Here is a 26,405-nt window from a genome sequence, read left to right on the forward strand (position 1 = left end):
GTCTTCGGCCTCTCCAAGTGTAGCCGCCCGGTAAATGTTTCGAGGGTGCACAAGGTTGACTACTTTCCACGCGTCACCCTTAGCAAGGTCATCAAGATAAAACACTTGTTTTACCGATGTGGCAAAAACGAACGGGTCATCTTCGTAAAAACTTGTAGCAGTGTTCACCGATAATATTCCGTACTGATCGGTCTTCATGCTCTACGGCCTAGTATCAAACCATCTACACTTGAAGAGGTGCACTGTCATGCCTTGCCCATAAACGAGTTCCATCACTGAATGGAGAACACCGTAATAGTCAACTCCATTCCGCCCATCATGCGCCATCACCCCAGAATTCTGTGTTCTCCGTCTGCTGTCTCTCTGTTCACATATAAATTGCACGCCATTTACCTTGCACATCGGATACACTTTTGACATTATCGGTTTCATCGCTAGAAGTCTTAGTTTGTGCGACCAATTTGGGTGACCATCAAATTGAATATGGTTCATCTGCAACCAACCATTCAACTGTAAATATGGATAATTATGCAATAAACATAAACACGTACAGAAATATTGAATTACGTACCCAGCAGCCAAAATAATTTGCGAACTCCCTGTTGTGGTACTCGAGATCACCTTGAATGTCTGGACAATATAGATGGATGTCTTTCCAGTATTCAACTTCTGGACAGTTAATCAATACCCACCAGTGGGCAATGACTAGCTCATGTGGTTGCAACTTGTACGAGTGTGGCAAAATTCCATAAACTTCAACATCACTAGAGAGTATGGAAAGATTGAACTTCGGTACATCTACTGGTATGGTTTGCGGAGTTTCCTTGAACGCTCCTAAATACAACTTCATGTAGGTGACGCACTCGTGCGCAATATATGCTTCAGCTATACATCCTTCAGGCGCGGATTTACTAGCCACATAATCTTTGTAGTCTCTAAGTTGCCTATAAATCAAGTTGCAAAGTGTTATGATTATTGAACATGTATATATATTGAGGAATTCAGGTGTAAAAAACGTACATTTCCATGGGATACATCCAAGTGTAGTGTATTGGACCGGTAAACAACAATTGCTTGAAAAGATGGATCATCAGGTGAGGCATGATGTCAAAAAATTTGAAGGAAATATCCTCTCAAATTTACACATGATATAAATGATGTCCTCTTGCATTTCCCGGAGGTTATATTTTTTCACTTCCCGTGTGCATAACTTCTGGAAGAATCTTGCTAACGCTACTAACGGCTCCACCACCTGACGGTGAAGGAACGGTCGAATGAAAATATGGAAGAGACGTTGTAGCAGGATATGACAGTCATGACTCTTCAACCCGTACATCTTATTGTCCCGGAAGTTCACACACCGGGCTATATTTCCTGCATAGCTTGAAAGATACTTCACACAACTCATCCACCTAAAAATTACGTTCTTCTGGTCAGGCTTCACGGTGTAAGGAGCTTGAGACATTTTTTTCTTCCCTTCTTTCAACCACAGATGTCTTCTTAATTTCATTTTTTTTAGATCAATGTGTGTCTTTGGACCGTCTTTCGTCTTCCCCTCCAAGTTCAGCACTATACCCACCACACTGTTGCAAACATTCTTTTCTATGTGCATCACATCTAGGTAGTGCCTGATCAACAACTTACTCCAGTATGGGAGTTCCCAGAATATGCTCTTATGTGTCCAGAATTTGTACCTGTCGGATCTTTCAGGTATTGCCGCCACAATATTTGGATGATTGTTGAGCCGCCCAAAATCGTAATCATTAAGCACTGCTAAAATTTCTTCCCCCGTCCATCTTCTGGGAGACACACCGTTTTCTACGGTCCCATCAAATGCTTGTGCATCGAACCGCCATTCGTGATCATATGGAAGGATATACGGTGACCCAATTTGCATATCTTGTTGCAATGACTGCTGCTCCCCTCATCTCTAAGGCACTCTGGACAAGCCTTGTATCCCCTAACAACGTTGCCCGACAACATCCCACGGGCAGGAAAATCACTGATGGTACCAACAACCATGACATGCATTTGGAACATCTCGTGCATGTACTTGTCATAAGTGGGATGACCAACGTCCCACAAAAACTTAAGCTCTTCAATCAAAGGTCTCAAATACACATTGAGACACTTCCCTAGATAACCGGGCCCCGGTATCAACAAACTCAACATATTGTATTCCTTCTTCATGCACATCTATAGAGGAAGGTTGTATGGTACCAAAATCACCGGTCATACACTGTATTGAAGACTCATGTTGCCAAAAGAGTTGAACCTGTCGGATGAGAGCTTGAGCCTCACATTTCGGACCTCTGACGCAAAATGAGGAAACTCCTTGTCTATATGCTTCCAAACCTCCCCGTCAGCAGGGTGTATAAGGGTATCTTCGTCATGCAATTCCCTATCAGCGTGCCATCTCATAGCTTCGGCCATGTGTGAAGACATGTACAACCGCTCCAGCCTATCACTCAACGGGAAATATCGAAGTACCTTCACATGTTTCCTTTTGCCTGTAGAAGTCAGCTTATACCTGTCAGTGTGACATACCGGACATGTATCAAGGCCACCAAGGTCATTCCCTTCTGGATTTTTACCCTAGAAAAGAACACAGTCATATCTACATGCATGGATCTTGATGTAGGAAAGCCCAAGATCTTTCAGGATACATCGGACCTTATGATGAGTGGTAGGAAGACGATGACCGTGGAGCAGCATCGAAGCAATGTACTGTAGATAATCATCAACAGCCTTCACGGTCGATTTTGTCTTAACTTTAATCTTCATTACGTCCATCACACTTTCAAGAATGGTCTTTTGACAACCGAGGTACACAGGGGTCTGTTGGAAAGCAAGCAGTTTGTTGTACTTGTCAATACCAGCAATGTTGACAGCTCTAGGGAAGGGCTGCACCGGCTCAGGCATATACTGTCCTTCAGCGCATACACTGCTCTCATAAGGAAACATGTCGTTGATGTCGTTGATGAAGGCCGTTGTTGGATCGTTGGATGTACTACCCGTCTCAGAAAATTGGCCATGATCATGCGGACCCCCTGATGATGTTTCACCGTGATATAACCAACATGTGTACTTCTCCCAAAACCCGTTACTCTTTAAGTGCTGCCATATTTTGTCAATCGCAAATCGATGCATATCGCTGCGACACTGACATTTCGTGCATGGGCAATAGAAAATTGTATTCCCGTTAGCATTAGCCAGTGCATATTCCAGAAAATTCATAACTCCTTTACCATATCTTTTGTCCCATTTTAGAAGCGAAATCCAACTCTTATCCATATCTTGAAAATATAACAAAATATATATGTATAACTCTAGCTAATTATTAATTAAATTTCATATATAAAATCTCAATTCATTTAGTATTATACGTACTACAACTAATTAATAACAAATTAATTAACACATATATATACTTAATAATTACATAACAATATTATATATCAACATTATCACAAAAATCATCATCAACTCATATCATCAACAACTTCATACCATAAACACAATATTATAAATTAATTAACATATATATATATATATATCTACTACTTATTAACAACAACTTACTATATATATTATCAATACATACAACCAAACTACGATCAACATATATATATATATATATATATATATATACATCCAACGTCTAAAAATAGATCAACTCAATCACACTCAAAATCGATCAACTCAAATAAAACTCAAAATCAACATATATACACATATACGTACCTATATATAGCTCCACAAACTAATTATGGACAGATTTCGACAATACCCAAACTTTTTCTCCCGTTTTTTCTTCTCCCGTTTTTTTTTCCCAGATGAGCTGCTGTCCAGATCTGCAAATATAAGGCACTTTAGCCGACGACATTTTAATTTCGTCAGCTAAACTTTTATCTTTTCGTCGGCTAAAGTTGATCATAGCCGACAAAAATTTAAATTAGCCGACGAAGGAAAATTTCGTCGGCTAATTCGTCGCCCTGGTTTTTTTATTTTCGTCGGCTAAAACCTTTCTTCTGGTAGTGTTTTACAAACTACAAAGTATCATGACAGTTTTTACAAACTACAAAGTATCATGATTTATGACATTGATTTATGACCCTGATCAAGAGTAAGTCTACGGTACTCGGGCCAATATTGTAGCTGATTATGTTGCTTGTATGTTAATTTGTTTTTATTTCTTTTTCGATTAGGATATACAAAACAAGTCGTAGCTGATTATAATTAAATCTCATGAACCATCATAGGCGTTTGGGTTGGAAGCGGGTACAGTGACACCTTCATAGTTAGCTTGGGAGCCCGCCGATTGGAGTCAAATCCTAATATAGATTTAGTGACCATAAAAAAACCGTTGAGGGAATTGATAAATGACATCTATTTTGTAAGGAATTCAAGTCGGGAATTTAAGCTCTCAAATTCCACGATTATTTTTCCGGGAAAAGAATTTAAACGGTGGAAAGAGTCCAAAAGAAATTAGGAATTCCTCATTTTTGATTAAATTCTCGAGAATTCACCTGCATTCAAATTCAATGTAAAAGAAAGATGTGATTTCGATATAAAAATAAATAAATAAAAAAACCCTAAGTTACTCAATTGGCGTTCTAGACTAAGAAGCTGGAAATTATCTCTCTTCAGTTTACCTTTTCACACGCGCACAATCATTCTGGACTGATTGTAGAGAATATAGATCGCTCTCCATGTCTGAGTTCTCGTCATATGCACATCTCCAGACAACGAATCTGTTACAAGCGTTTCTGCTAAGGCATAGTTGTGTGACAAGTCAGCCGCTTGAATTTGAAACCTTTGTTCTTGACATTTTCATTTAGGGTCGTGTGTGTTATTCTCGATTATCTTCAGTAAGATTGTGGGGGTTTTGTCATCTTATGTGGCTATAACAAAAAGGGGTTAGATATTGCAAAAATATATTCACATAAAAATCCAATTTATAATTAAACATTAATTATAAATAATGAACATGATGAACATGAAAATAATTTCTATGAACAATTTTTGTTACCACACTTGATTGAAGGAGAAGTAGAATTTGTGGAAGCGAATGGTGTGTTTTGGAATACTTAGAACGAAGAACACAAATATTGTTTTCAGTAATCAACTCAGATGTAGGACCAGAGGTAAGTGTTGAAGTCAATTCATGTGTCTTACACGCTTTTCTTAAAGGCAAATTATGTCTCCTCTACTAGTGCAAAATGTTTGATGTCACTTGTCTCATAGGATAAAACGACTATTTGTGCTTTGGAGTTGCACTGCTGTCAAGAACACCCGACAAACTTGTAGTACCTTTTTTCTATCACTAGAAAGCTAAAACCTAGATAGGGAGAGAAAGAACTCAAGAAAAGAGGAGATCATTTGAGTTGATGTTTCGAATGTGTGTTTAGAACAAAAGAAGTGTCACCTATTTATACATGGAGGAACATGATCACCACTTGAATGTCACGATTCATATTCATGAGTTACAACTTTTCACATATTCCTTTGACATTTTTTTATATGTTACATGCCAACCCTTAACATTCTTTATAACATTGAACTTGTTGTTATATAATTCAAAAGGTCACGTAGTTATTATAAATTCCAGAATTCTAAAGATCAGTAAAAGATGAAAAGTCCAAAAACATTTCAAATAGCGATCTTATTTCTTATTCACCCTATAAGATCATTTGTACAGCTAACAATTGACACAATCAAAAGTTCAAAACCCTCCAACCGTGTAGACCGCCTCTCTCTAACCTAACCGCCCCGACTACCTCCGACTTCAAGCCGCCGACCGGCCACCGACTTCAAGCGTCAGGTACTTCTCTATCTCTTTCCTTCCCCATCTTAGGAATTCTGGATTTTGGTAAAAATGTTGGGTCTTTTTCAGATTTGAAGAAGAAGAGGAAATTATGGAGAGCATAATCACTTATTTTGAATCCCAGTTGATCAGACCCAGTTGTTGATTCTCATCTCCTTCCCTGTATTTCATTCCCAGCTTCCGTGGATTTCTATGCTTTGATCATTTTTTGTCAGATCAGACCCAGTTGTTGATATGGAGCAAGTTGAATAAGTTGATGTTGCTCCAAATCTGTGATGTGGAGATGTTTGGGTATTGCAAGGCTTGTGTTCTAATTTTGAAAGTCCGGATGATACGAGATTTTTTTCATTTCTATGATGTGATTGGGTTCTGTTGTTGATAAAAGTTTTGTCATCTCTATCAATTAAGGAAGATAGAGGAAGATGAGTAAGAGAAGGGGTCTGGGTATGAAAACAGAACACTAATGTGAGAAGTTAGAGGAGAGAGATGGAATGAGATTTAAATTTGACATACACAAACTTTCCTTGTAAGTATTGCTTGCTGCCTTGATTAACTTGTGTGTTTATTTTTCCTGTTCGTTTGCGAGATCATCTTTACTTTGGACTTGCTGTGTTTGTCAGCTGTTGATCTTAGTTGGAATAGGCTGGAATCAACGAGTCTAGATTAGAATAAGATTCTTTTCTATCCTTCTTTTCTTCTGATATTGATATGCATGTTTAGAATTCAATGCTAGAATTGTGGCCGCCTGGTTGTGGAGTTCAAGGTTTTGAATCTCATTGCGATATGGGGTTGGGTGGGTTTTAAGGTTTAGGATTACCTTCTATGATTATGAATCCTATTGTGAGCCTGACAAAGAGGACCTTTTAGAGGCATATGGTTTACCCATTCATGTAACATTGTTCTTCACGTCTATTGCATTGTGCTTCACAATACTTATAAACACCTTATATCTTTGCAGTACTTAAAGTTACTAATGCTCCCTATTTATTGATACCAGTTCTTCAACCATGTCCACTGGAGAGATTCTACATTTTTATGGAACTGAAGCTTTTCAAAGAAGAGATGCACGTATTCCCTATGGACTCCCAAGCAACAGGCTTGTAATCAGACTTTTGCTCTACAAGATGAGTGGAAGCCGTCCTAGCGATACGCCTGGAGCTATAACTTTTGATTATCCGAGAGCTTCTTCTACGATCGTAGCAGACAAGAAAATTCAGATTGAACTACCTGATTTCTTGGAATCATCTGAAAGGCAAAAGCATAGTGTGATATTGGCTGAGGTTCTTACCAGCATGGACATCCCAGAAGTTGAGCATCAGACTATTATTAATGAAATATTTTACGCTGTTGAGATGGCAGACGTCCCTGGGCCGCCTATTTATTGTATCATATGTGATGCGACTCTCAGATTGACAAGACCAATGCATAGACCCAAGGTCGTTAATTTAGAATCTCTGGAGAAAGTGAGACTTGATAGCTTGGAAGATTCTGCTAGACAAGAAGAGTGTGTTATTTGTAGAGAGGGTCTTGATCACTTTGAGGGTGTAGAAGGTATTGAGGACCAGCTGATGATTACTCGCTTGCCCTGCCGGCATCTTTATCATGGAGATTGCATTGTCAAATGGTCGGAGGTGAATCAGTTGTGTCCCTCGTGCCGAGAGCCAATGCCAACAATAGAGCAGGAAGAGGAGGAGGAGGAGGAGGAGGAGGAGGCAGTTTGTGAGCCATCAAAACTACCAGGGCAGAAGCTGAATTGGCCTATGATTCTTACAGTGTCCACTGGTGGTATGTTGGCTGCTATGCTGGCTTGCAGATTGTGGAAGCAAAGTAGGTAAAGACAGAGTAGACTTATCATGATTTGTCTAGCACCCAAGTTTTTGGTCTGTAATCATTGGTTATAGCACTCTTTGAGTTTGTGTTCTGTAAAGATTATGAGGAGTTGATTTGAATAATATTAGTTATACAATTTCAAAAGCTTGTTATATTGGTGCAAATCGCAAGCACATCTTAAACAGGAACGGTCTGACCAGAAGATCTTATATCTTTGCTCCCTATTCATTCATACCAGTTCGTCAACAATGTCAACAGGAAAGATTCTACAATTTTATAAAGTTCTGTGACACTCAGTTTTACACTGAAAGTGAAGTTCCAATAAGCTTCGACTCAGAAAGTTCTAAATTTCTAATAATCGCAATCGCAAGTACATCTTATCATTTTGCAGAACCATCAAACTGCAGCAAGAAACAAGATAGGAAATTAAAAGCAATATTGCAAGAGCATAACAAGAGTGGAAACTCACACCTTCTTTTTTGCAGATGCCTTGATGGATGCTGCATGTTCTTCAGCAGCCTTCTTCTCCTCTTCCGTTTCTTCACCGAAAAGATCCACATCATCATCATCTTCCTCTTCACCAGCTGGGGCCTAAAAATGGTATCATGTTTCAGAAACAATGTAGTGGCAAGCAAGGTTAAAACAGACGTCCAAATAAGCAGTCAAAATTGGGGGAGGCCAGACTTACCTTTGTTCCAGCTGCTATGACAGGGGCGTCTCCTTTGACAGTGACACCACAACCTTCTCCGGAAACACCACTACAATCACCAATTAAGAAGAAACTCACATACATATATAAGAAGAATGTATTACCAACATATACATACATAAATACATGCTGTTTCATGGTGCGCCTGCAAGACTGACACAGATAAGTACCATGCACAAACTGGACACTGAAACAAATTAAGAACTTACGAAATCTTCAGAAGTGCCTCAATATGTTTGTACCACCGCAGCACATTCACATATTGCGAGGATGGGGTCTTTTCAAGAGCTGCGAGCACAGTGATATCATCCTTTGAAGCCTGATACCTGGCAGCATTGTTGCAAATAAAAGTCTATAAATTATAACCATCTCGGAATCCTTCTAGTTTCCTCTAGTTAAAACCCTCCACAAAAAAGTGCAAATTAAAAGCCATTCTAAAAGACTATGACCAAGTAACAAAAAGAGTTTACCCAGTGATGTAACTCCTAGAAAGTAAGTACTCATCCAGTTTCTTCAGGTCAGCAGGGATTGCCATTCCTAATTACCTTTGTTGGTCCTGAAAGAAGGTGAAAACTTATCAAAACTACAAGTCTTTCAACTGTGATTAATTACCAGACTTACCAAATATAACAAATTACATAAAAGATTCCATTAGCTGCAAATTAACTGCCTTTCAAGTAGTATTTAGAATACACTCATTATAAGGTTAGTGAGAATTTTAGATTATTGTTTTGTTAGTGGAAAAAAAATTGTGGAAGAGAATGAAACTATTAAATAATTAATGTATCTGGATGTGTCATGTTGCATAAAATGTTCACATACTATATAAAAAACATTTCACATGCTATATTACCTCACAAAATATGTGATAATTTTTAACCACAAAATATGTGATAATTTTCAACCACTAATTCACGCGATAACGCGCGAATAAATCGTGTCTGTCTTTTCCGTCTCAATCTCGAAACAAATCTACATGGTTTAAGAAATGGCAGTAAATCTGCATAATCCTACGAAAATAAAACCACTCAAGTCCCAAACCAAACCCAACAAATTGATAGGAGCTTCCTAGTTCCTGCTACTACACAAGCCTTGCCACTCCACAAGTATAAAGTATAAAGACAAACCCACCCAAGTACATGACACCAACCCCCGCCCTCTTAAGTTTACAACCAACCAAAGACTCGCTTGACACCGACCCACCTGGTCTCTTCCCGTCGGTCTTCGCCCCCCGGACGCTAACCTGCGCCGCTTAGCCTGCGCCGTCGTCTTCCTCTATAAAAATTCAAATTGGGGACACAAATCTTCCATGCACCAACCGAACACCAGAACGTAAAAGGAAACAACTTTATTATAATCTCGGTTTTAGGAACCCAAACTATAAATAAAGCACAAAATCAACCCCCCTTAAAAATAATTAAATCTCCCCCAGGGTCTCTCTTTCTCTTTCTTTCTCATTTTTTTTTCTTTAGAGGAAAAAAAAACAAAACCGAAGAGAGAGAGACAGCCATGGTTTCAACGAGGAGAAGTGGATCTCTCTCCGGCAACAACAATAACAACAGCAAAAGATCGTCGTCCTCGGACGACAACAACAACAAGCCTCAGTCTCCGAAGCGTCAGAAGGTCCTGTCTTCTTTCTTGAATAAAAATCGGTTCTTTATTGTCCTTCTTTCTTTCTTGGTTTTGGTTTGAGGGTCAAAGATTGGGTTTTTGGGTTGGCCTGAATTGTGAGATTTAGGGTTTTGATTTCTTGGGGGTTTCTGTGTTTCTTTACAGGTCGATAACAATGGTGTTGCTTCCGAGAAAACCGAGAATTCCAAGGAGGTTTGTACTCCGGCCACGGCGGCGGCTGATCCCGGAGAATGCAGCGCCGCCGGCGAGGCTCCGGCGGCCGGGGATGGTGTGACTTCTGTAAAGACTGAAGCTTCTGCACAAGCTGTGGCGGTGACTCCGCCGCGTGTGGCTGAAGGTGGAATCTTTGGCACTGTGATGATGATGATGTGTTACATTTGTTGTTGGATTGAATTTGAGTTTGGAAATGTTTGGTTTTTGATTGAGAATTTCGGAAATGTTTGGTTCTTGTTTTCAGGGACTTCTCCAGCTGCTGTGCTGGATAAGGCGAGGAGTTCCATTTTGGCATGGAGTTCGTATCAGAAGTCGGGTCTGAATTCGGCGAGTTTTGAGCTGGCAACACCTTGGTGCAAGCTTCTGTCACAGTCAGCTCTGGTAATTTGTGCTGGTGCATAAGTTGAATTGGTGGACTTGTGTGTGAGTCTGGACTGAAGTAGTGTGTTGGATATTTTGTTTGAGGTGTATCTAACTTCTTTGTTCAACTGCAGAATCTGAACATTGCTATCACAACATCAAATTTCACTATTGGTTCGAGCAGAAGCAGCAATTTCCCTCTGAAGGATAGTACTATTAGTGCATGTCTGTGCAAGATCAGACGCGAACAGGTATTGTTTCAAGAGTTGCATTTCTTATGGTTTTGTAGGTAATCTGCAAAACTAATGAGAATGTTGGTTCATATTACTTTTGAATGAAAACCCACTTAGGTGTTTTTTCCTCTAAAATGTGTGTGCTCATCGTAACATGATCAGCGGGAGGGCGGTGCTGTTACGATTATAGAAAGTATGGGAAACAAGGGATCACTGCAAGTAAATGGGGCACATGTGAAGAAAGGCAACAGCTGTGTGCTCAACTCAGGTGATGAAGTGGTATTTGGTCCTCTGGGAAATCATGCTTATGTATCCTTCATGGGTTATTTACTTCTTTGTTTGTTTCTGTTTTAATCTTAATTTTTTGACTGTACTCTTTGGATCACTTTCAATGCCCATGTAACTGTGTGCCTGTAAGAATTTATGCCCACATGGTTAGTTTCCTTAACTTTGGTTGACATAGATTTTTCAACTACTTGTGCCTGAGGGTCCAGTTAAGGGTACAGAGGTTCCAAGTGGCATTGGAAAATATCTGCTTGACAGGAGAGCCGGAGATCCTTCAGCTGTGGATGGGGCTTCCATACTGGCTTCTCTTAGTATGAGACCAGAACTACCACGATGGAAGTCTGCAGCGCAGGCCACCAATAAATTCCATCCAGGGGCTGACGCACCAGCTCAGTCTGTTATTCCAGAAGGTACAGAAGGTGAGCTTGAAGAACTCGAAGACAGCTTGACTCCAAACAGAGCTACTGACAAAACTGAAGAGATTGGAGGAATCAACAAGAATCTTACTCCAGAATGCAACCCAGATTCGGGCATAGAGGCAGACAATGTAAAATTTTCTGGGAATGATTTGCTAGGGCCTTTATTGAGGATGTTAGCACGATCACCTAGTTATAAACTGAAATTGAGCAAAGGTATCTGTAAACAGGTATTGGAAGAAAGAAATGAGTGGACGAGGGATTCGATGCCAGCATCAACGTCAGGCATGTCTGTGCGATGTGCTGTTTTTAAAGAAGGCATTCATGCAGCAATTCTTGAAGGCAATAGCGTGGATGTTTCATTTGATAATTTCCCGTACTATTTGAGGTATTCACTATATGCTGTGCATGTGTCCTGGCTAAGCCAATATACATTTCTTCTCTTTTGCTACAAATGCTTCAGGTCTGTGCATGTATCTTGTTAGTTTACCTGGTAATTATAAATGCAATTTTTCCTATTTATTGGGAGTATTGAGTTATTGTGCATATATCTAAGTCACTGCACAGCAAGCCGTGTGCAGTGAGCAGTTGGGTGTTATGCTGATAACTCAATCCTCCCAATACTATTCTACACTGTTGAATGATGATTTATACTGTGCATGATTGTTGATTTCAAAAATGCAATAGTAGCTTATTGATTTTGTAAATTGCAGTGAGAATACGAAGAATGTGCTGATTGCAGCTTCATTTATACACTTGAAACATAAAGAACATGCAAAGTATACTTCTGAGCTTACCACTGTGAATCCTCGAATATTGCTATCTGGTCCTGCAGGTATGAATGTAATGCTATTTGTGATTGTAAATATTACGTGTGATGTATTGGCTTTTGCTCCAAAATTTTAACTGATGGTTTCTGATGCCTTTCAAGGGTCTGAGATATACCAGGAGATGTTGGCTAAGGCACTTGCTCAATATTTCGGGGCAAAGTTGCTCATATTTGATAGCCACTCACTTTTGGGTGTAAGTAAATAACAAGTTCCTGGCATTGGCTTAAGTTCTTCCTTTTTCTTTGTTTTTGGGGATTTACTCTAATTACTTGGTTTTGTCCACTGTGTCGTGATTATAGTTATTTTTCATATTATTAATTGTTATCAATATTTCTTTTTACTTCCATTGCTCAATCTTTTTGCAAGAGCTAATTAGTGATAGTATTCATCCACAGGGTTTATTGTCAAAGGAAGCCGAGCTGCTCAAGGATGGTTCTAATGGAGATAAAATGAGCACCTTGGCCAAACCAAGTCCTGTTCCTACAGACTTGGCTAAGAGTATTGATCCTTCAGCTTCTGAGCTAGAGGCACCAAAGTTGGCGACAAGCTCTTCAACTGGGCCTTCATATGGCCTCGAATCCCAGCCTAAGAAGGAGACTGACGGCATCGCCACATCCTCAGGGACATCTAAGAATTACGTGTTTAAAATAGGTTTGCCATTTTGGGAATCTTTTTCTGCTGCTCTCTGTCCTCTGTGAATTTACAAGTTTCTGCATTTCTTTCTTCTTCTTCTTTAGCTTGATTTTTTTATATTTCTTAAATGCAACATGCAGGTGACAGAGTAAGGTTCATAGGCATATCTTCTAGTGGCTTATATCCTACATCTTCTTCACGGTACAATTCTTGTGAAATGTTAATTTGTGGTTCTATTTTTCTCCTTTTTTAAAATGACTGCTTTGGACTTGATATATCTATTTAGAAACTTTTACTGCACTGATTTAATATGTTACTAAGAACTGTTCAAGCACTAAGAAATGTTATGTCACTTTTACAGGGGCCCAGCGACTGGAGCCCGAGGAGAGGTTATGTTGGTTTTTGAGGACAATCCTTTGTCAAAAATTGGTGTGAGGTTTGATAAACCAATACTTGATGGTGTTGATCTCGGGGGTCTTTGTAAAGGACATGGATTCTTTTGCAACGGTATGATGTTATTAGCAGCTGCACATGCTTGTAGCTTGTGACCTTCATTTTGTAATGATGATGATGATAATAATATGTGTATGTATTTAGTCCTCTTACCTTTCTTATTTCTCCTGCTGTAGCCTCTGATCTTCGTTTGGAGAACACGGGTGGGGATGATCTGGATAGATTACTTATCAATACATTGTTTGAGGTAGCATCATTTTCCATCATAAGCAATCCTGTTTTGTTAACAATGTTTTCAGCTTCTCATAATTTTTACATATTATCTATTACAGGCTGTACATAGTGAGAGCAGAAGCTCTCCTTTCATTTTGTTCATGAAAGATGCGGAGAAGTCCCTTGTAGGAAATCAGGATTCATATTCCACATTCAGAGGCAGGCTTGATAAGCTTCCTGATAATGTGGTTGTTATTGGCTCTCATACTCATACTGACAATCGCAAGGAGAAGGTAATATTTCTTTTAGTTTCTGCATTTGGTGACCTTTTGAGGAAGTTTTTTTTTTTTTTCTTCCTCTTCCATCTCATATATTGATAACATGAAATATTGAATTGCTATGTCATCTTCTAAGTATACTCAACTTAAAATGTAAAAAGAAATTGATACTGAAAAGTGGAATTTGATATTTACAATTATAGCATCTGAGTGTAGTAAACATACGAAATGGGGTTATCATATGGAATCAATATGGCTCATCATCTTTGTAGAAGGAATCCTGCACACCCAGCTAGATGCTCACAATATTGATAATGTCTGGTTTCTATATACGAGGTACTATGCAATGATTGTAATAGAAGTCTACATACTCGTTAGCGCCATTGCTGAAACTTGTTATGTATGAAGCTATACCAATACCTTTTAGTACCCTGTATATATAAGAGACTGTTTTCCAAAGAGCTTTCCAGCATTTCTTCTGCTCGAGATGCTGTATTACTGTTGTCTTGGTGATTCGTAATATTTTGAGCCAATATTACATATATGGAGACACAGCCTATAACTCTGTAAGGACAAAGTAATATTACATTATGTGCAATCAAACATGGGATTGGTGGTAAAAACCGGTACCAGAGACTGTTGAGGTTAAGCACTTTTGTGCTCCTCTTAATTTCACCCCAAAACAGATTTCTTCAAAATGATATGATAATATTGAATGTTCTCTCCATTCTTTCCAGTCGCATCCTGGTGGTCTATTATTCACAAAGTTCGGTAGCAATCAAACTGCTCTTCTTGACTTGGCTTTTCCGGTAATGCTTATGCATCTCTTGCAAATAGTGTGCTTTTGTTTATTACTTTATCTTTGTTTAAAATATGGGGTGGTGCTCTTTTGCTATATTGAGTGTGGAGTGTTCTTGATTGCAGGATAGTTTTGGAAGACTGCACGAAAGAGGGAAGGAAGTTCCCAAGGCAACAAAACTTCTGACGAAACTTTTTCCCAATAAAGTAACCATTCATATGCCACAGGTTTGTATAGACAGTTTATGGTTTATGGACAGTTTCTTTTTCCCTTCTATTTCCTGGGTATTTTCTATATATGTTATTAAAGTTTATTAACCGTTCCAGGATGAGGCACTTCTTGTCTCATGGAAACTGCATTTGGATCGTGATACCGAAACCCTCAAGATGAAGGGAAATCTAAACCACTTGCGCGCTGTGAGTTTCTTTTGGTTTGACTTTTTCCTGTATCATTTATTTGGGGATCTCTGTGCACATTACAATGCAGTTCGGTTTATGGGTAGTCAGCTTGTTTGCTCGAATAACTCTTATGTTCATATTTGAAACCGTATTTGTCTGCATTCTGTGGTTTTACTTCTGTCTATTGTCTGTACATATGTATAAGGTGACTATTGGTAACCTTATGGGCCATGAATTTGCTTCATTACCTTACATATTGCTTGCAGGCTATACAAATCCAGTGTCAAACACTTCCTCTCATATATAGAGAGGGCCTTGATATTTATTAATATGTGTATATATATGTATGTATATATTCATAATTTGTGTTAATGAGGATTATATAAAACTTGACTTGACACTAATAGCCTATGTCCAAAAATAGAAGTTTTGTCAACTGTGGTGAAATACAATTTAAATGCTCTAGTCCAGGCCCCTTGAGTTCTCTTATTAATTAAGGAGTTTATGTTTACAGCTGTCAAACTTTAAAGATGATAATCAAGGTGCGTTGTTTCATTTCTAGGTTCTGGGTCGGTGTGGGATGGAATGCGAAGGACTTGATACACTAAGCATCAAGGACCAGACGCTCACAAATGAAAGTATGTTATAGTCTGATGTATCAGGCATACTTTGGTTTTGTCTTCTTTGTGCTATTTTTGATAATTTTATGTAATGTCTTATGTGTTGCAGGTTCAGAGAAGGTAGTTGGATGGGCGTTAAGCCATCATTTAATGCAGAATCCTGAAGCTGATCCAGAAACAAAAGTAGTTTTGTCTGCTGAGAGGTAATTGACCGGTCATTTCTTGCCATCTTGCTGAATAATTGCTAGCTGAAATATCAGTTATTGGATGGATATTACACAGTTGTAATGCCATGTTGCAATTCTGGCAGCATCCAGTACGGACTTGGAATCTTGCAGTCTATCCAGAATGAAAATAAGAGCTTGAAGAAGTCACTTAAGGTGATTGGCTATCCTGCATGCAACTGGTTTTTGCGTTTTCAACAACTTTTTACATATTGTTCTTTCTTTCCTTTTTTTTTTTTTGTCAAGACTGTCACTTTGAGTAAGACTTCATTGTTTTTTTAAGTTCTTCATGGTGATCTGTCTAATCTTTTTCTGTGATGAAATCAGGATGTTGTAACAGAAAATGAATTTGAGAAAAGGCTTTTGGCTGATGTTATCCCACCAACTGACATTGGAGTCACGTTTGATGATATTGGGGCACTTGAAAATGTGAAGGATACATTGAAAGAATTGGTGATGCTGCCTTTACAAAGGCCGGAGCTTTTCTGCAAGGGGCAATTAACCAAGGTCCTAGTTTTTTTTATGTTGCAGCAAATAATTATATATGTTTAGAGTGTGGTAGCTGTACTATTGTTGTTCTTTCATGCATCCTGGTTTCATTAGGGTAGAGTTCAGTATAGTTTACGTTTAGCCCTCTATTTATAATACAGATGTAACTGTCACTTAGGTTGACAGAGAATATTGCTGTAGTTTCCAGAGTTTCAATGTTTTACTTTGGGGTTCTTATTTCAAGTCCCAAGTTTGGTGTTACTGTTTGATCAGCTGTTGTTGAGTTTATGAGTGTATCTGATTAGAGTTGTTTATATTTTCTCTGCTTCCAGCCTTGCAAAGGCATCCTGTTATTTGGGCCCCCTGGGACAGGCAAGACGATGCTGGCAAAGGCTGTGGCTACAGAAGCTGGTGCAAACTTCATTAACATATCCATGTCGAGCATCACATCTAAGGTTGGGAATTCTTAATTTTTGGTTGAGTATCGTTTAATCTGTTGTGGTGATTTCATGTAACTATTTTTAAAATCATATCATCTTCACTGCAGTGGTTTGGTGAGGGCGAGAAGTATGTGAAAGCTGTTTTCTCTCTAGCTAGTAAAATTGCCCCTAGTGTTGTATTTGTTGATGAAGTAAGTACTTAACTCCCATTGCCCTTCAACAATTTTATATGGAGGTAATATTCAAATGGTATCCTCTCATTATTGGTGCTTTTTATAGGTTGACAGCATGTTGGGCCGGCGGGAAAACCCAGGGGAGCATGAGGCAATGCGCAAGATGAAAAATGAATTTATGGTAAATTGGGATGGGTTACGAACAAAAGAAGCAGAACGAGTTCTGGTACTTGCAGCCACAAATAGGCCGTTTGACCTTGATGAAGCTGTCATCCGAAGGCTGCCCCGTAGGTAAACATCATGTCAAGTTGGGACCAATGATTTCATGTATCTACACAACCTTGTCTCACCATTTTATTCTCACACCATCCCACACGTTTTGTGCTGTTTACTACAAGATGCCCCTTGGTTTATGATTAGTTTTCTTCTCCAGGTTAATGGTAAATTTGCCAGATGCTCCCAATAGAGCGAAGATATTAAGAGTCATATTGGCAAAAGAGGACTTATCTCCCGATGTTGATTTTGAGGCAATTGCGAGCATGTCAGATGGATATTCTGGAAGTGATCTTAAAGTAATATACGTGATATAATTTTTCTTTTTTACATTGATAACTATTGTTTGAGTGGCTGTATATATTAAAATTTCTTTTATATTGCAGAATCTATGCGTGGCTGCTGCACACCATCCAATTAAAGAGATATTGGAAAAGGAAAAGAAGGTATGTCTTTATTTTTGACTTTTTCACTTGACCGGAAAGCAAATGTAACTGTGTTGCCTTATTTGTTGGTTATGTCTGTCCAAAACTTTGGGACAGGCAACACAAACTTAGATATCACTTGTTTATTAGTCACTTTAGTTTTCTGAATAGAAGGTTTGATCTGACATTGTACACTGGTGACAGGATCGTGCTGCAGCTATAGCAGAAGGTAAACCTGTTCCAGCATTGAGTAGCAGTGGTGATGTTCGGCCTGTAAACATGGATGACTTTAAATATGCTCATGAACAGGTAAATGCTTATCAACATCATTAGTATGCTTTCTCTTACTCATTCACTCGTTGCTTTCTCTTAATTTGTGAACCTGTTGTGTGGAATTAGGTATGTGCCAGTGTATCCTCAGAGTCTGTAAACATGACAGAGCTCTTACAATGGAATGAACTATATGGAGAAGGGGGTTCTAGAAGAAAGAAGGCCCTTAGTTACTTCATGTGAAGATTTCCTGTGTACAAAAGGGTTTTTTATGCATATTTCTTTCATAAATTCTCCAGTTCTCCCAGAGCGAAGAGCCCCATGGCGAGTAAATTTGCCCTCCATCTGAAGGCTTTCTGGGGAACCATTTTGCCTGTAAAATGAATGTTAGTTTGTCAAGCTATCGCTTTCCCTTAGGTTGATGGTGGCGGGCACAAGGAAAAGTGAAGCCTTCCACACAAGTGGCACGGCTTCACTGCTTGTGTTTTGTTCCCCATCCTCTCCGTTGGCATAAAAACATGTCTGTTGAATCTAAGTTTACAGAGATTATAGAGGAACAAAGATGAAGTTGAACGATGGCCTTGTGCATATAGTCATTTTTTATTGAGTTTGTCGAAATTGAACAATAAGCAACAATTACTCTGATCTACTTTCTTCTTTTAGCATGTATAGTTTTTGTTAATCTAAGTTTACTGTATATATCCGTTGCCATTGGTTGTGCAATCTATGTTGCAATAAAGTTTCCATCAATAGATAGAAGTGTGTTTTCATTCATTCTTGGGTTGATCAAATATTTGCTGGTCGTGTTTCCACATACTCTTGGCTTGGGTTTGAAATTGTGTATTCTTTTGGTTTTGGTCATGGCTTCATTACAACTTTAGGCAGTATCTTCACTATCTTGAGAATAAGAAGTGTCTACTGCAATAGCCAATAGGTAGACCTTCTTGGTTTTTTTTTCCCTGATTAGAATCAGATGTGCTTGTTACCAGAAATTTCTACTTTCAAAATGATTTCTAAGCGAGCATGTAACGATAAAATTTTGGTCTCGGACAGATTATTTTTATCTAGTTAACATGGCTAAAAAAAGTAGTCATTTAAGCACTTTTTACTAATTGATGCTTTTAGAAAAAGTAAATCTTGCCGAGAACCATGGTTATGTCAGGGTGGTTATTTCAATTAACGGAAGGAATCTCTTGTTTACTAGCTTAAAGAAGTCATAAAGAAAAGTCCAACACCATTTTAACTTAGTGACGTGGGAGCTTGTGAGTCCGACGTACGAAAAATTGTTGTTTGTTGTAGTATGATTAAAAACAGTTGTGAAAAGAAGTTATGATTATAATAATAATAAAAAGGTGATAATGTCATCGATAAAACAGTAAATGGACCAGGACCACCATTGAAAATGCGCTTTTCTATATGGGTTTACTACTTATGGGCTCATGAATAACAACTGGGCTGGTACAGAAAAAGAGTCCAAGTAGGAGTAATCCTAACACAAACTATAACGGAGACTTAACTGCATATAAATACAACACTACCCGCTCCGGTTATCGTCTTTGTTCCTTTTATAAATCTCAACACCAGAGAGAAAGAAGAAGCGAAACGCATTGGAATCGAAACGGCGACGCTTCAAATTCCAATGGCGGATCCGATTCCTTCAGCAGCACCGCACAGATCCAACACCGACTTCTTCTCCGACCCCCTGGACTCCCACCCCCTCTGGTTCAAGCCCTCTCTCTTCCTCTCCCCTGACTTCGACTCCGAGGCCTACATCTCCGACCTCCGCACCTTCGTCCCCTTCGACACTCTCCGATCCGAGCTCCAGTCCTACCTCGCCTCCCTCAACCACGACCTCATCGACCTCATCAACCGCGACTACGCCGACTTCGTCAACCTCAGCACCAAGCTCGTCGATGTCGACTCCGCCGTGGTGCGGATGCGGGCCCCGCTTGTGGAGCTGAGGGAGAAGATCGAGCAGTTCCGCGGCTCCGTGCAGGGATCGCTTGTGGCGCTCACGAATGGTTTGAAGCAGAGATCCGAGGCTGCGGAGGCTAGAGAGATCTTGGAGCTTCTCCTTGATACCTTTCACGTCGTCTCTAAGGTAATGTTTAGAATTCCGAGCATGATTTATGAGATTTGGTTCGAGCATTCGCAATTAGAGCAATTAGAGAGAGCAGTATGTGTAGAAAACTGTTAGGATTGCAGAGAGAGTTGAGAATTTTCGTATTCGGATATTTAATCGGTGCTAAATAGGTTCGAAGAAGAGAAAAAGGAAAGTGGACTTATAATGTGGATTAGCTGCTGCATGTGCTGGATCTAAATTGACTGTAGTGCTGAAATTCAGTTTCTATTGTGACGGTGCAGGTTGAAAAACTGATAAAGGAGTTACCGAGTGTGCCTGCCGACTGGTCAAACGGAGATGTGAATTTGGCAGAGAAGAATTTCATCAGCAACGGGACTGCCGAGAATGGGACTAGTCAAACGAAGAATGTCATCAGCAACGGGACTACCGAGAATGGGACTAGTGTTAGAGATACTCAAAGCATGCTTTTGGAGAGAATTGCCAGTGAGATGAATCGCCTCAAGTTCTATATTGCTCACGCACAGGTTGCTTTTGCTCTCCCTTTCTCAGTCTTGCACCTGTTTGTTAACATTTGCTTTGACGCTTTTCAAATTTGACCTCAAGTTATATTGCAGCATACATATATTTCAAATTCATAGGTTCGGTTGTGCTTTTTAGTAACGAGTAAGTTATGTAGGATAGTACTTGTGATTCTTGTGGCTTTCAAGAAATTTAAATGGTGAAATTGAGAATATGTTCCGTATGAATGAGGGCTTGGGGAAACCTGTGAGGAATAGATAATGCTAGGACATTTGTTGTTTTTACTAGTTATCTTAGCATTGATCTGGTTGGTTCTTAGCAAGAGCTCTGTTTATATATAGTTCAAAACTCGATAGTTATATAGTGAATGTGAGGGTCTTTGACATTTTGTGCTCATCTACTTTTTCTATATTAATGCCAGTACAGAACCTGCCTTTCATTGAAAACATGGAAAAGAGAATTCAGGGTGCTAGCCTATTGTTAGATGCCAGCCTGGGACATTGTTTTGTAGATGGACTGGAACATCGAGATGCAAATGCAATTTACAATTGCCTAAGGGCATATGCTGCCATTGATAATACAAGGAGTGCAGAAGAACTTTTCCGAACAACCATTGTCGCCCCACTAATACAAAAAGTTATTCCACATGGAGCATCATGGGCAGCTGGAAAGCCATCTGGAGATGAACTTGAGAATGATTATGAGCAAATAAAGGAATGCATTCAGAAAGACTGCAAATATTTGGTGGAAATTTCGTTTGAAGGTATTATCATCCACCCTAAGTCCTTGATATTTTACTCCCATCAAGATAATAAAGCTATATGTGTTATATTTTGATTTCCAAAGAAAGTATGCTATATCTTCACTTTATTAGCTTTCTGTAGTCATTTGTCTGGATCTAAGTTCGTTATAATCTAGTTGCTTTAACATCATTGTTTCATTTGTGTATCTTTACTCACTATCTTCCTTATCGAATGCACTTTAGGTTGTACTATAGTTTGATATTTGATATGCACTTGCATCCGTGAAGGTGTTCCTCTATCTTATCCAAGTTGCTGAACAATTTTTTTTTGATATGTTTTTCCTGCAGAAAATTCTGGTTTGCATGTGTTCGACTTCTTGGCGAATTCAATTCTCAAAGAGGTTCTCTCAGCAATCCAAAAGGGAAAACCTGGTGCTTTTTCTCCTGGACGACCAACAGAATTTCTGAAAAATTATAAATCGAGCCTAGATTTCCTGGCTCATCTGGAAGGTAGGATCAAACATACCTCAGTTACATTCATTAAATTTGAAACTCAGAATTGGTTACTCGGTGTTGATATGGAACTGTTGTTACATTTATACAAGTCAAGATGTAGTTCATTGTACTTATAACATTGTACTCTTATGCAAGGTTACTTTCCGTCCAGAGCAGCTGTTTCCAAATTTCGAGCAGAAGCTGTATATAATGAGTTCATGAAGCAATGGAACCTTGGGGTTTATTTCTCTTTGAGGTATGGAAGTGGTTGCCTTTCTCATTGAGAAAGTTGAGGATTTATGTTTAGGACTGCCCCTTTACATTAATTATATTACCTCAGGTTTCAGGAGATCGCGGGTGCTCTAGAATCTGTACTTGCGGCGACTAGTCTCGTCCCACTACAAAATGTACATTCTCGTGAAGGAAATTCTCTGGATTTAACATTAAAACAAAGTGCTACTTTGTTGGAGTGCTTGGAATCCTGTTGGAGAGAAGATGTTGTTGTTCTTTCTTATTCTGACAAGTTTCTGCGCTTATCATTGCAGCTTCTTTCAAGGTCAGTCTGAGGTGGAACTCGATACTGTGTTTTAGTTCATTCAGGCTTTTATTGATACTGACTACATTTTATAAATGCAATATAGATACTCAAGTTGGTTGTCATCTGGACTAGCTGCTCGGAAGAAGGGTAATGCTGGCTCCAATCCTGGCTGTGAATGGGCTATTTCAACTGTACCAGATGAATTTCTTTATGTATGCTTTGACTTTTTTTTGTTGTACTTCTTGTTTTGTCCTGTAATATTTTCCAGTCTCTTCTTATCCTTGGGTCTCATCAAATTTCCATTGCGCATATCCATGACGAGCAAATATGGCAATGAAACTATGAAAAGACTTTAAATATGCTATGAATGTTGCTGGATCTTACTTGTTTGTTCTTAAGCCACCAGGCTGATATAAGATGTTTGCTTTGCAGATTATTCATGACATAAATTGCCTTCACACAAGGGTTTGTGGGGACTTTCTTGAACATGTACTTGAGCTCCTTTCATCATGCTCTGGTGATACACTTGATCATGTAAAACGGAGTATTCTACACGGAGGAAAAGCATTGGATGCTTTAGCACCTGCCATCATCAACACCATTGTGGAGACTCTGGTTGAGAAGTCTGGTGAGGTAAGCTTTTGTGTATTGATTAAAGATTATTCTGGCTAAATTTAATGCAGTAAGATATGTCCCCTGGGCCGATTGTAGCTCACAAAAGGAAAAAAGAGCTCTTGTTACTGCGCAATTATTAGATTCTTCTACATATTATTTCCATAATGTGAACTCTACGTATTTACATGCTAACTTTATGAAAAATGTAGGACTTGAGACAGCTAAAGGGAATAACAGCAACATACAGGATGACTAATAAACCTCTTCCTGTTAGACACTCACCCTATGTGTCAGGAGTATTACGGCCTTTGAAGGTATGTGGCCTGAGTTTAAATTGTCATTATGTTCTCAAAACAGCAATATGTGTTTTTTTTCTCCCACTGCCATCGGCGGCCTGTCTTGTTTATGCGTGAGGTTTACTTCTGAATTATAAAACTAATGCTGAACCACTGACCACCACTAGGTGTTTTTGGATGGGGAGCGAGCTTCAAGGTATCTGAAAGAAGATGCTAAGAATGAACTAGTGCTTAGTGCTGCTACTGAGATTACTGGTCGATATTATGAGTCAGCTGCTGAACTCGTCAGTGTGGTTAGTGCTCCTGATGCTTTGATGATCTCAAAGATATTTAATCAAGATTGATTTGTGTTTGTTTACCTCTTAACTTCTCCCTATCTTGCAGGCTAGGAGAACAGAGTCTTCACTCCAGAAAATTAGGCTAGGTGCACAGAGACGAGGTGGAGCAGTAGATGTCTCGGATTCCAATGTGTCCGACACTGACAAGATTTGCATGCAATTATTCCTAGACATTCAGGTAAGAAACAATCCACTTTGGCCTTACGGGGTATGTGTTCTCTGGTGCATGGTAATGTTTTCTTTGGTCACGTATGTGAAAGCATCTTGCAAGACAACAGTACTGCATTCATTTATAGCCTGAATTGGATCATCGGATAAGTAGTTAATAACTAATTAACTAATTAAGGCCCTCTACAACTAATTTTCAGGAGTACGGCCGTAACCTGAGAGCCCTTGGCGTCGACGCTGCCAATATCGAATCTTACCGCTCATTGTGGCAATGTGTTGCTCCTGCAGACAATCAAGGTGTGATTAATTTCTAGAGTTTTGGGTGTTTGGCATGAGCCATTTGTAGATGTACCTTTTAGTCTCAAGAATTTTGGTGTAGTTGTGAAATGCATCTTTATATATTATTGATTTATCGTAACGTTTGGTAATCAAACATCAATGGAAGATCATACATTCATACTTGTTAGACTCGGCACTTTCATTAAACAAATTCTCTAGTAATCATGCTGAAAATTTTACCAATACAAAAGAGCAGAATTATTACAATATCATGAGCAGAGCTCAGTTAGAATCTCAAATATCAAACCCAGAAGGAAAAGAATGAATGAATAAATGAAATTATATACACTACACATCACTGTGAATCTCTATTTCATTGCATCATTACTATGAACTCCTCAAAGCTGATGAGGCCATCCCCATTCAAATCAAACCGACTGATCATCGCCTTGCATTCCTCAATAGACTTGGACTCACCCAACTTGTTAAGCATTCTCTTCAAGCTCTTGGGTGTTATAAACCCACACCCCTCCAAATCATACACTTCAAAAGCCTCTCTCAAACCCTTCATTTTCTCTTCCTCTTCTCCACCTTCCATCAACTCAACAAGATCATCCAGACCCAGCAAGCCATCTCCGTCCGAGTCCAAATACCCAACGGCAACCTCCGCCTCGTTTTGCAGCATTTCTCCTCCCATCAACCCTAGCCGGTTTCTCAGCTCCGAGGGCGAAATCTTCCCGTCGCCGTTTTCATCAAAGTAGCTGAACACACGCTCAAATCCTCTGTGATTCTCCATTTACGCAACGGAAACACTACTGTACGTACGAAAAATAGAAGTATATAGTAGATATCAACTGATATTGTCATAACCATGATACATGTAGAGGTTTATATACACAAAAGTGGAAGTTTGGAACCGACTTCGCTGCTTCTTCTACGAGCAGAGGTAGAAGCTGCTGTGAGTTTTCGAGAACACGTAAATCAAAGAGAAGAATTCAAGAAAGGGAGGAAAAATTTAAAAAGAGAGGTCGTCAGGAGTAGCGTGGGTGTTAGGTCATTGGTGCTGTCAATGTCACGAGGAAAATAGTTAACAGTTAAAACGAAGAAGAGAACAAGTTCAACGGTCTAGAAGTCTGAAGAATAATTAGTGTATTTTGTTTGATAGTCAAAATATTCCTAATTCTGGCCATCTGAGATTTTGAGCCAGTTATATAATTATAAACTATTTTGAATTATATTGTTCATAGCTAATAACACGTTAAGCACACGGCTGCGTCACATAATATACATTTGCTGTACGGCATTCTTAGAAAAATCATGTAATAATTGTGACGGTTTCTAGGTTATATATGTTGTTTCCAAGCAACCTCCGAGTCATTTTTGGCCGGAATAGCAACCGTAGGTAGACTCGGCTACAACTTGAAATGAACTCGAAAAGTTTAGATACTAGTTGTGACAAAAATTGTGATCTCTCCCCTCGTTATACAAAATCCTCATCCCCTTGTCCTCCTTGCTTATCTATCTCACTGAACTGATATACAACAAGGCTGTGTGGGCACAGTACTAAATAACCCATTTCCAGCTTCTCACTATTTTGATCTGGAAAGACTTTCGAGGAATCAATCAGAGTTGTGGATGAGTTGCAATAGGGTTAAAGCTCCAGGTCTTGACGAGGGAAAATACCGGTTCCGATGACCCTTGTTCATGGTGTCTTCCCCCACTCACTTTGTTGCCATTGCCTCTGAATCAGGCAAACCTCCATCCATTTCCTCATAATATGGCCAACTCTTTTGGCTCCTCTTTCCACTCTTGCTTTCCTGTTTCCAGAGAAGACTTCTTTGATTAGCACAAGGATAAACCAGAATAAACTATATAAAGGATGGAGAAAAACAAACCTCGTATTTCTGAACCAAAGATGCCCACAAAGATTTGCATTGCCCAGGGCTTCTATTGATCCCCTCAGCCAACAAGTTTCTAGATATTACAAGTTCAGTGAAGGATTAAAATATATGAGATTAACATGTTGGTGATGGTCACATATGCACCCTAGCATATATCAAATGGAAAAAGCCCAACATTCACAACCCATGGAAATAAAGATGAAATTCACCAAAAGAAAAACAAACTTTTAAAAAGAAAGGAGAGATTATTTCAAATAATGACACCACCAAATTCACTACAAATAACATTTTATGACCCGTAATTACTAATGCATGCAAATCACATGTGTGTGAGAGAGAGAGAGAGAGAGAGAGAGAGAGAGAGAGAGAGAGAGAGAGAGAGAGAGAGAGAGAGAGAGAGAGTAGAGG

General features: G+C 39.1%; 4 protein-coding genes and 1 pseudogene across 5 annotated transcripts in view; 3 read left to right on the plus strand and 2 right to left on the minus strand.

Annotated features, from left to right (window-relative positions):
• Positions 1 to 26,405, minus strand: part of LOC101295621 — an 880,650-nt pseudogene that overhangs the window by 215,140 nt on the left and 639,105 nt on the right. The window contains exons 142-146 of the transcript XR_184594.1: positions 25,822 to 25,913; positions 19,691 to 20,119; positions 8,576 to 8,692; positions 8,346 to 8,415; positions 8,129 to 8,248 (exon numbers count right to left, since the gene is read on the minus strand). The product of XR_184594.1 is annotated as an uncharacterized LOC101295621 (transcript). The remainder of the gene's footprint in view (positions 1 to 8,128; positions 8,249 to 8,345; positions 8,416 to 8,575; positions 8,693 to 19,690; positions 20,120 to 25,821; positions 25,914 to 26,405) is intronic.
• LOC101314745 lies at positions 5,718 to 7,797 on the plus strand. The gene is made up of 3 exons (XM_004297536.1): positions 5,718 to 5,824; positions 5,897 to 6,353; positions 6,825 to 7,797. Exons 2-3 carry the CDS (start codon positions 6,319 to 6,321, stop codon positions 7,660 to 7,662), a joined length of 873 nt encoding a protein of 290 aa, XP_004297584.1. The 5' UTR covers positions 5,718 to 5,824; positions 5,897 to 6,318; the 3' UTR covers positions 7,663 to 7,797.
• On the plus strand, positions 9,807 to 18,796 carry LOC101298792. The gene is made up of 27 exons (XM_004297482.1): positions 9,807 to 9,989; positions 10,143 to 10,335; positions 10,456 to 10,592; positions 10,706 to 10,822; positions 10,967 to 11,113; positions 11,268 to 11,893; positions 12,219 to 12,340; positions 12,437 to 12,528; positions 12,731 to 12,986; positions 13,109 to 13,169; positions 13,330 to 13,475; positions 13,598 to 13,668; positions 13,754 to 13,927; positions 14,650 to 14,721; positions 14,837 to 14,938; positions 15,038 to 15,127; positions 15,672 to 15,747; positions 15,839 to 15,932; positions 16,040 to 16,109; positions 16,281 to 16,460; positions 16,775 to 16,897; positions 16,990 to 17,073; positions 17,162 to 17,346; positions 17,489 to 17,627; positions 17,715 to 17,774; positions 17,958 to 18,062; positions 18,153 to 18,796. The coding sequence occupies exons 1-27, from the start codon at positions 9,876 to 9,878 to the stop codon at positions 18,264 to 18,266; spliced, it is 3,750 nt and encodes a 1,249-aa protein (XP_004297530.1). The 5' UTR covers positions 9,807 to 9,875; the 3' UTR covers positions 18,267 to 18,796.
• LOC101300816 (conserved oligomeric Golgi complex subunit 2-like) lies at positions 19,614 to 24,282 on the plus strand. Its single transcript, XM_004297489.1, has 12 exons — positions 19,614 to 20,124; positions 20,388 to 20,630; positions 21,052 to 21,388; positions 21,716 to 21,877; positions 22,019 to 22,118; positions 22,203 to 22,418; positions 22,504 to 22,612; positions 22,833 to 23,033; positions 23,225 to 23,329; positions 23,479 to 23,604; positions 23,696 to 23,827; positions 24,018 to 24,282. Exons 1-12 carry the CDS (start codon positions 19,663 to 19,665, stop codon positions 24,129 to 24,131), a joined length of 2,307 nt encoding a protein of 768 aa, XP_004297537.1. The 5' UTR covers positions 19,614 to 19,662; the 3' UTR covers positions 24,132 to 24,282.
• On the minus strand, positions 24,297 to 25,070 carry LOC101292012 (putative calcium-binding protein CML19-like). The gene has a single exon (XM_004297543.1). It carries the CDS (start codon positions 24,890 to 24,892, stop codon positions 24,470 to 24,472), a length of 423 nt encoding a protein of 140 aa, XP_004297591.1. The 5' UTR covers positions 24,893 to 25,070; the 3' UTR covers positions 24,297 to 24,469.

This window comes from Fragaria vesca, linkage group LG4 (genome assembly GCF_000184155.1).
Source record: "Fragaria vesca subsp. vesca linkage group LG4, FraVesHawaii_1.0, whole genome shotgun sequence".
NCBI classification, from domain to species: domain Eukaryota; kingdom Viridiplantae; phylum Streptophyta; class Magnoliopsida; order Rosales; family Rosaceae; genus Fragaria; species Fragaria vesca.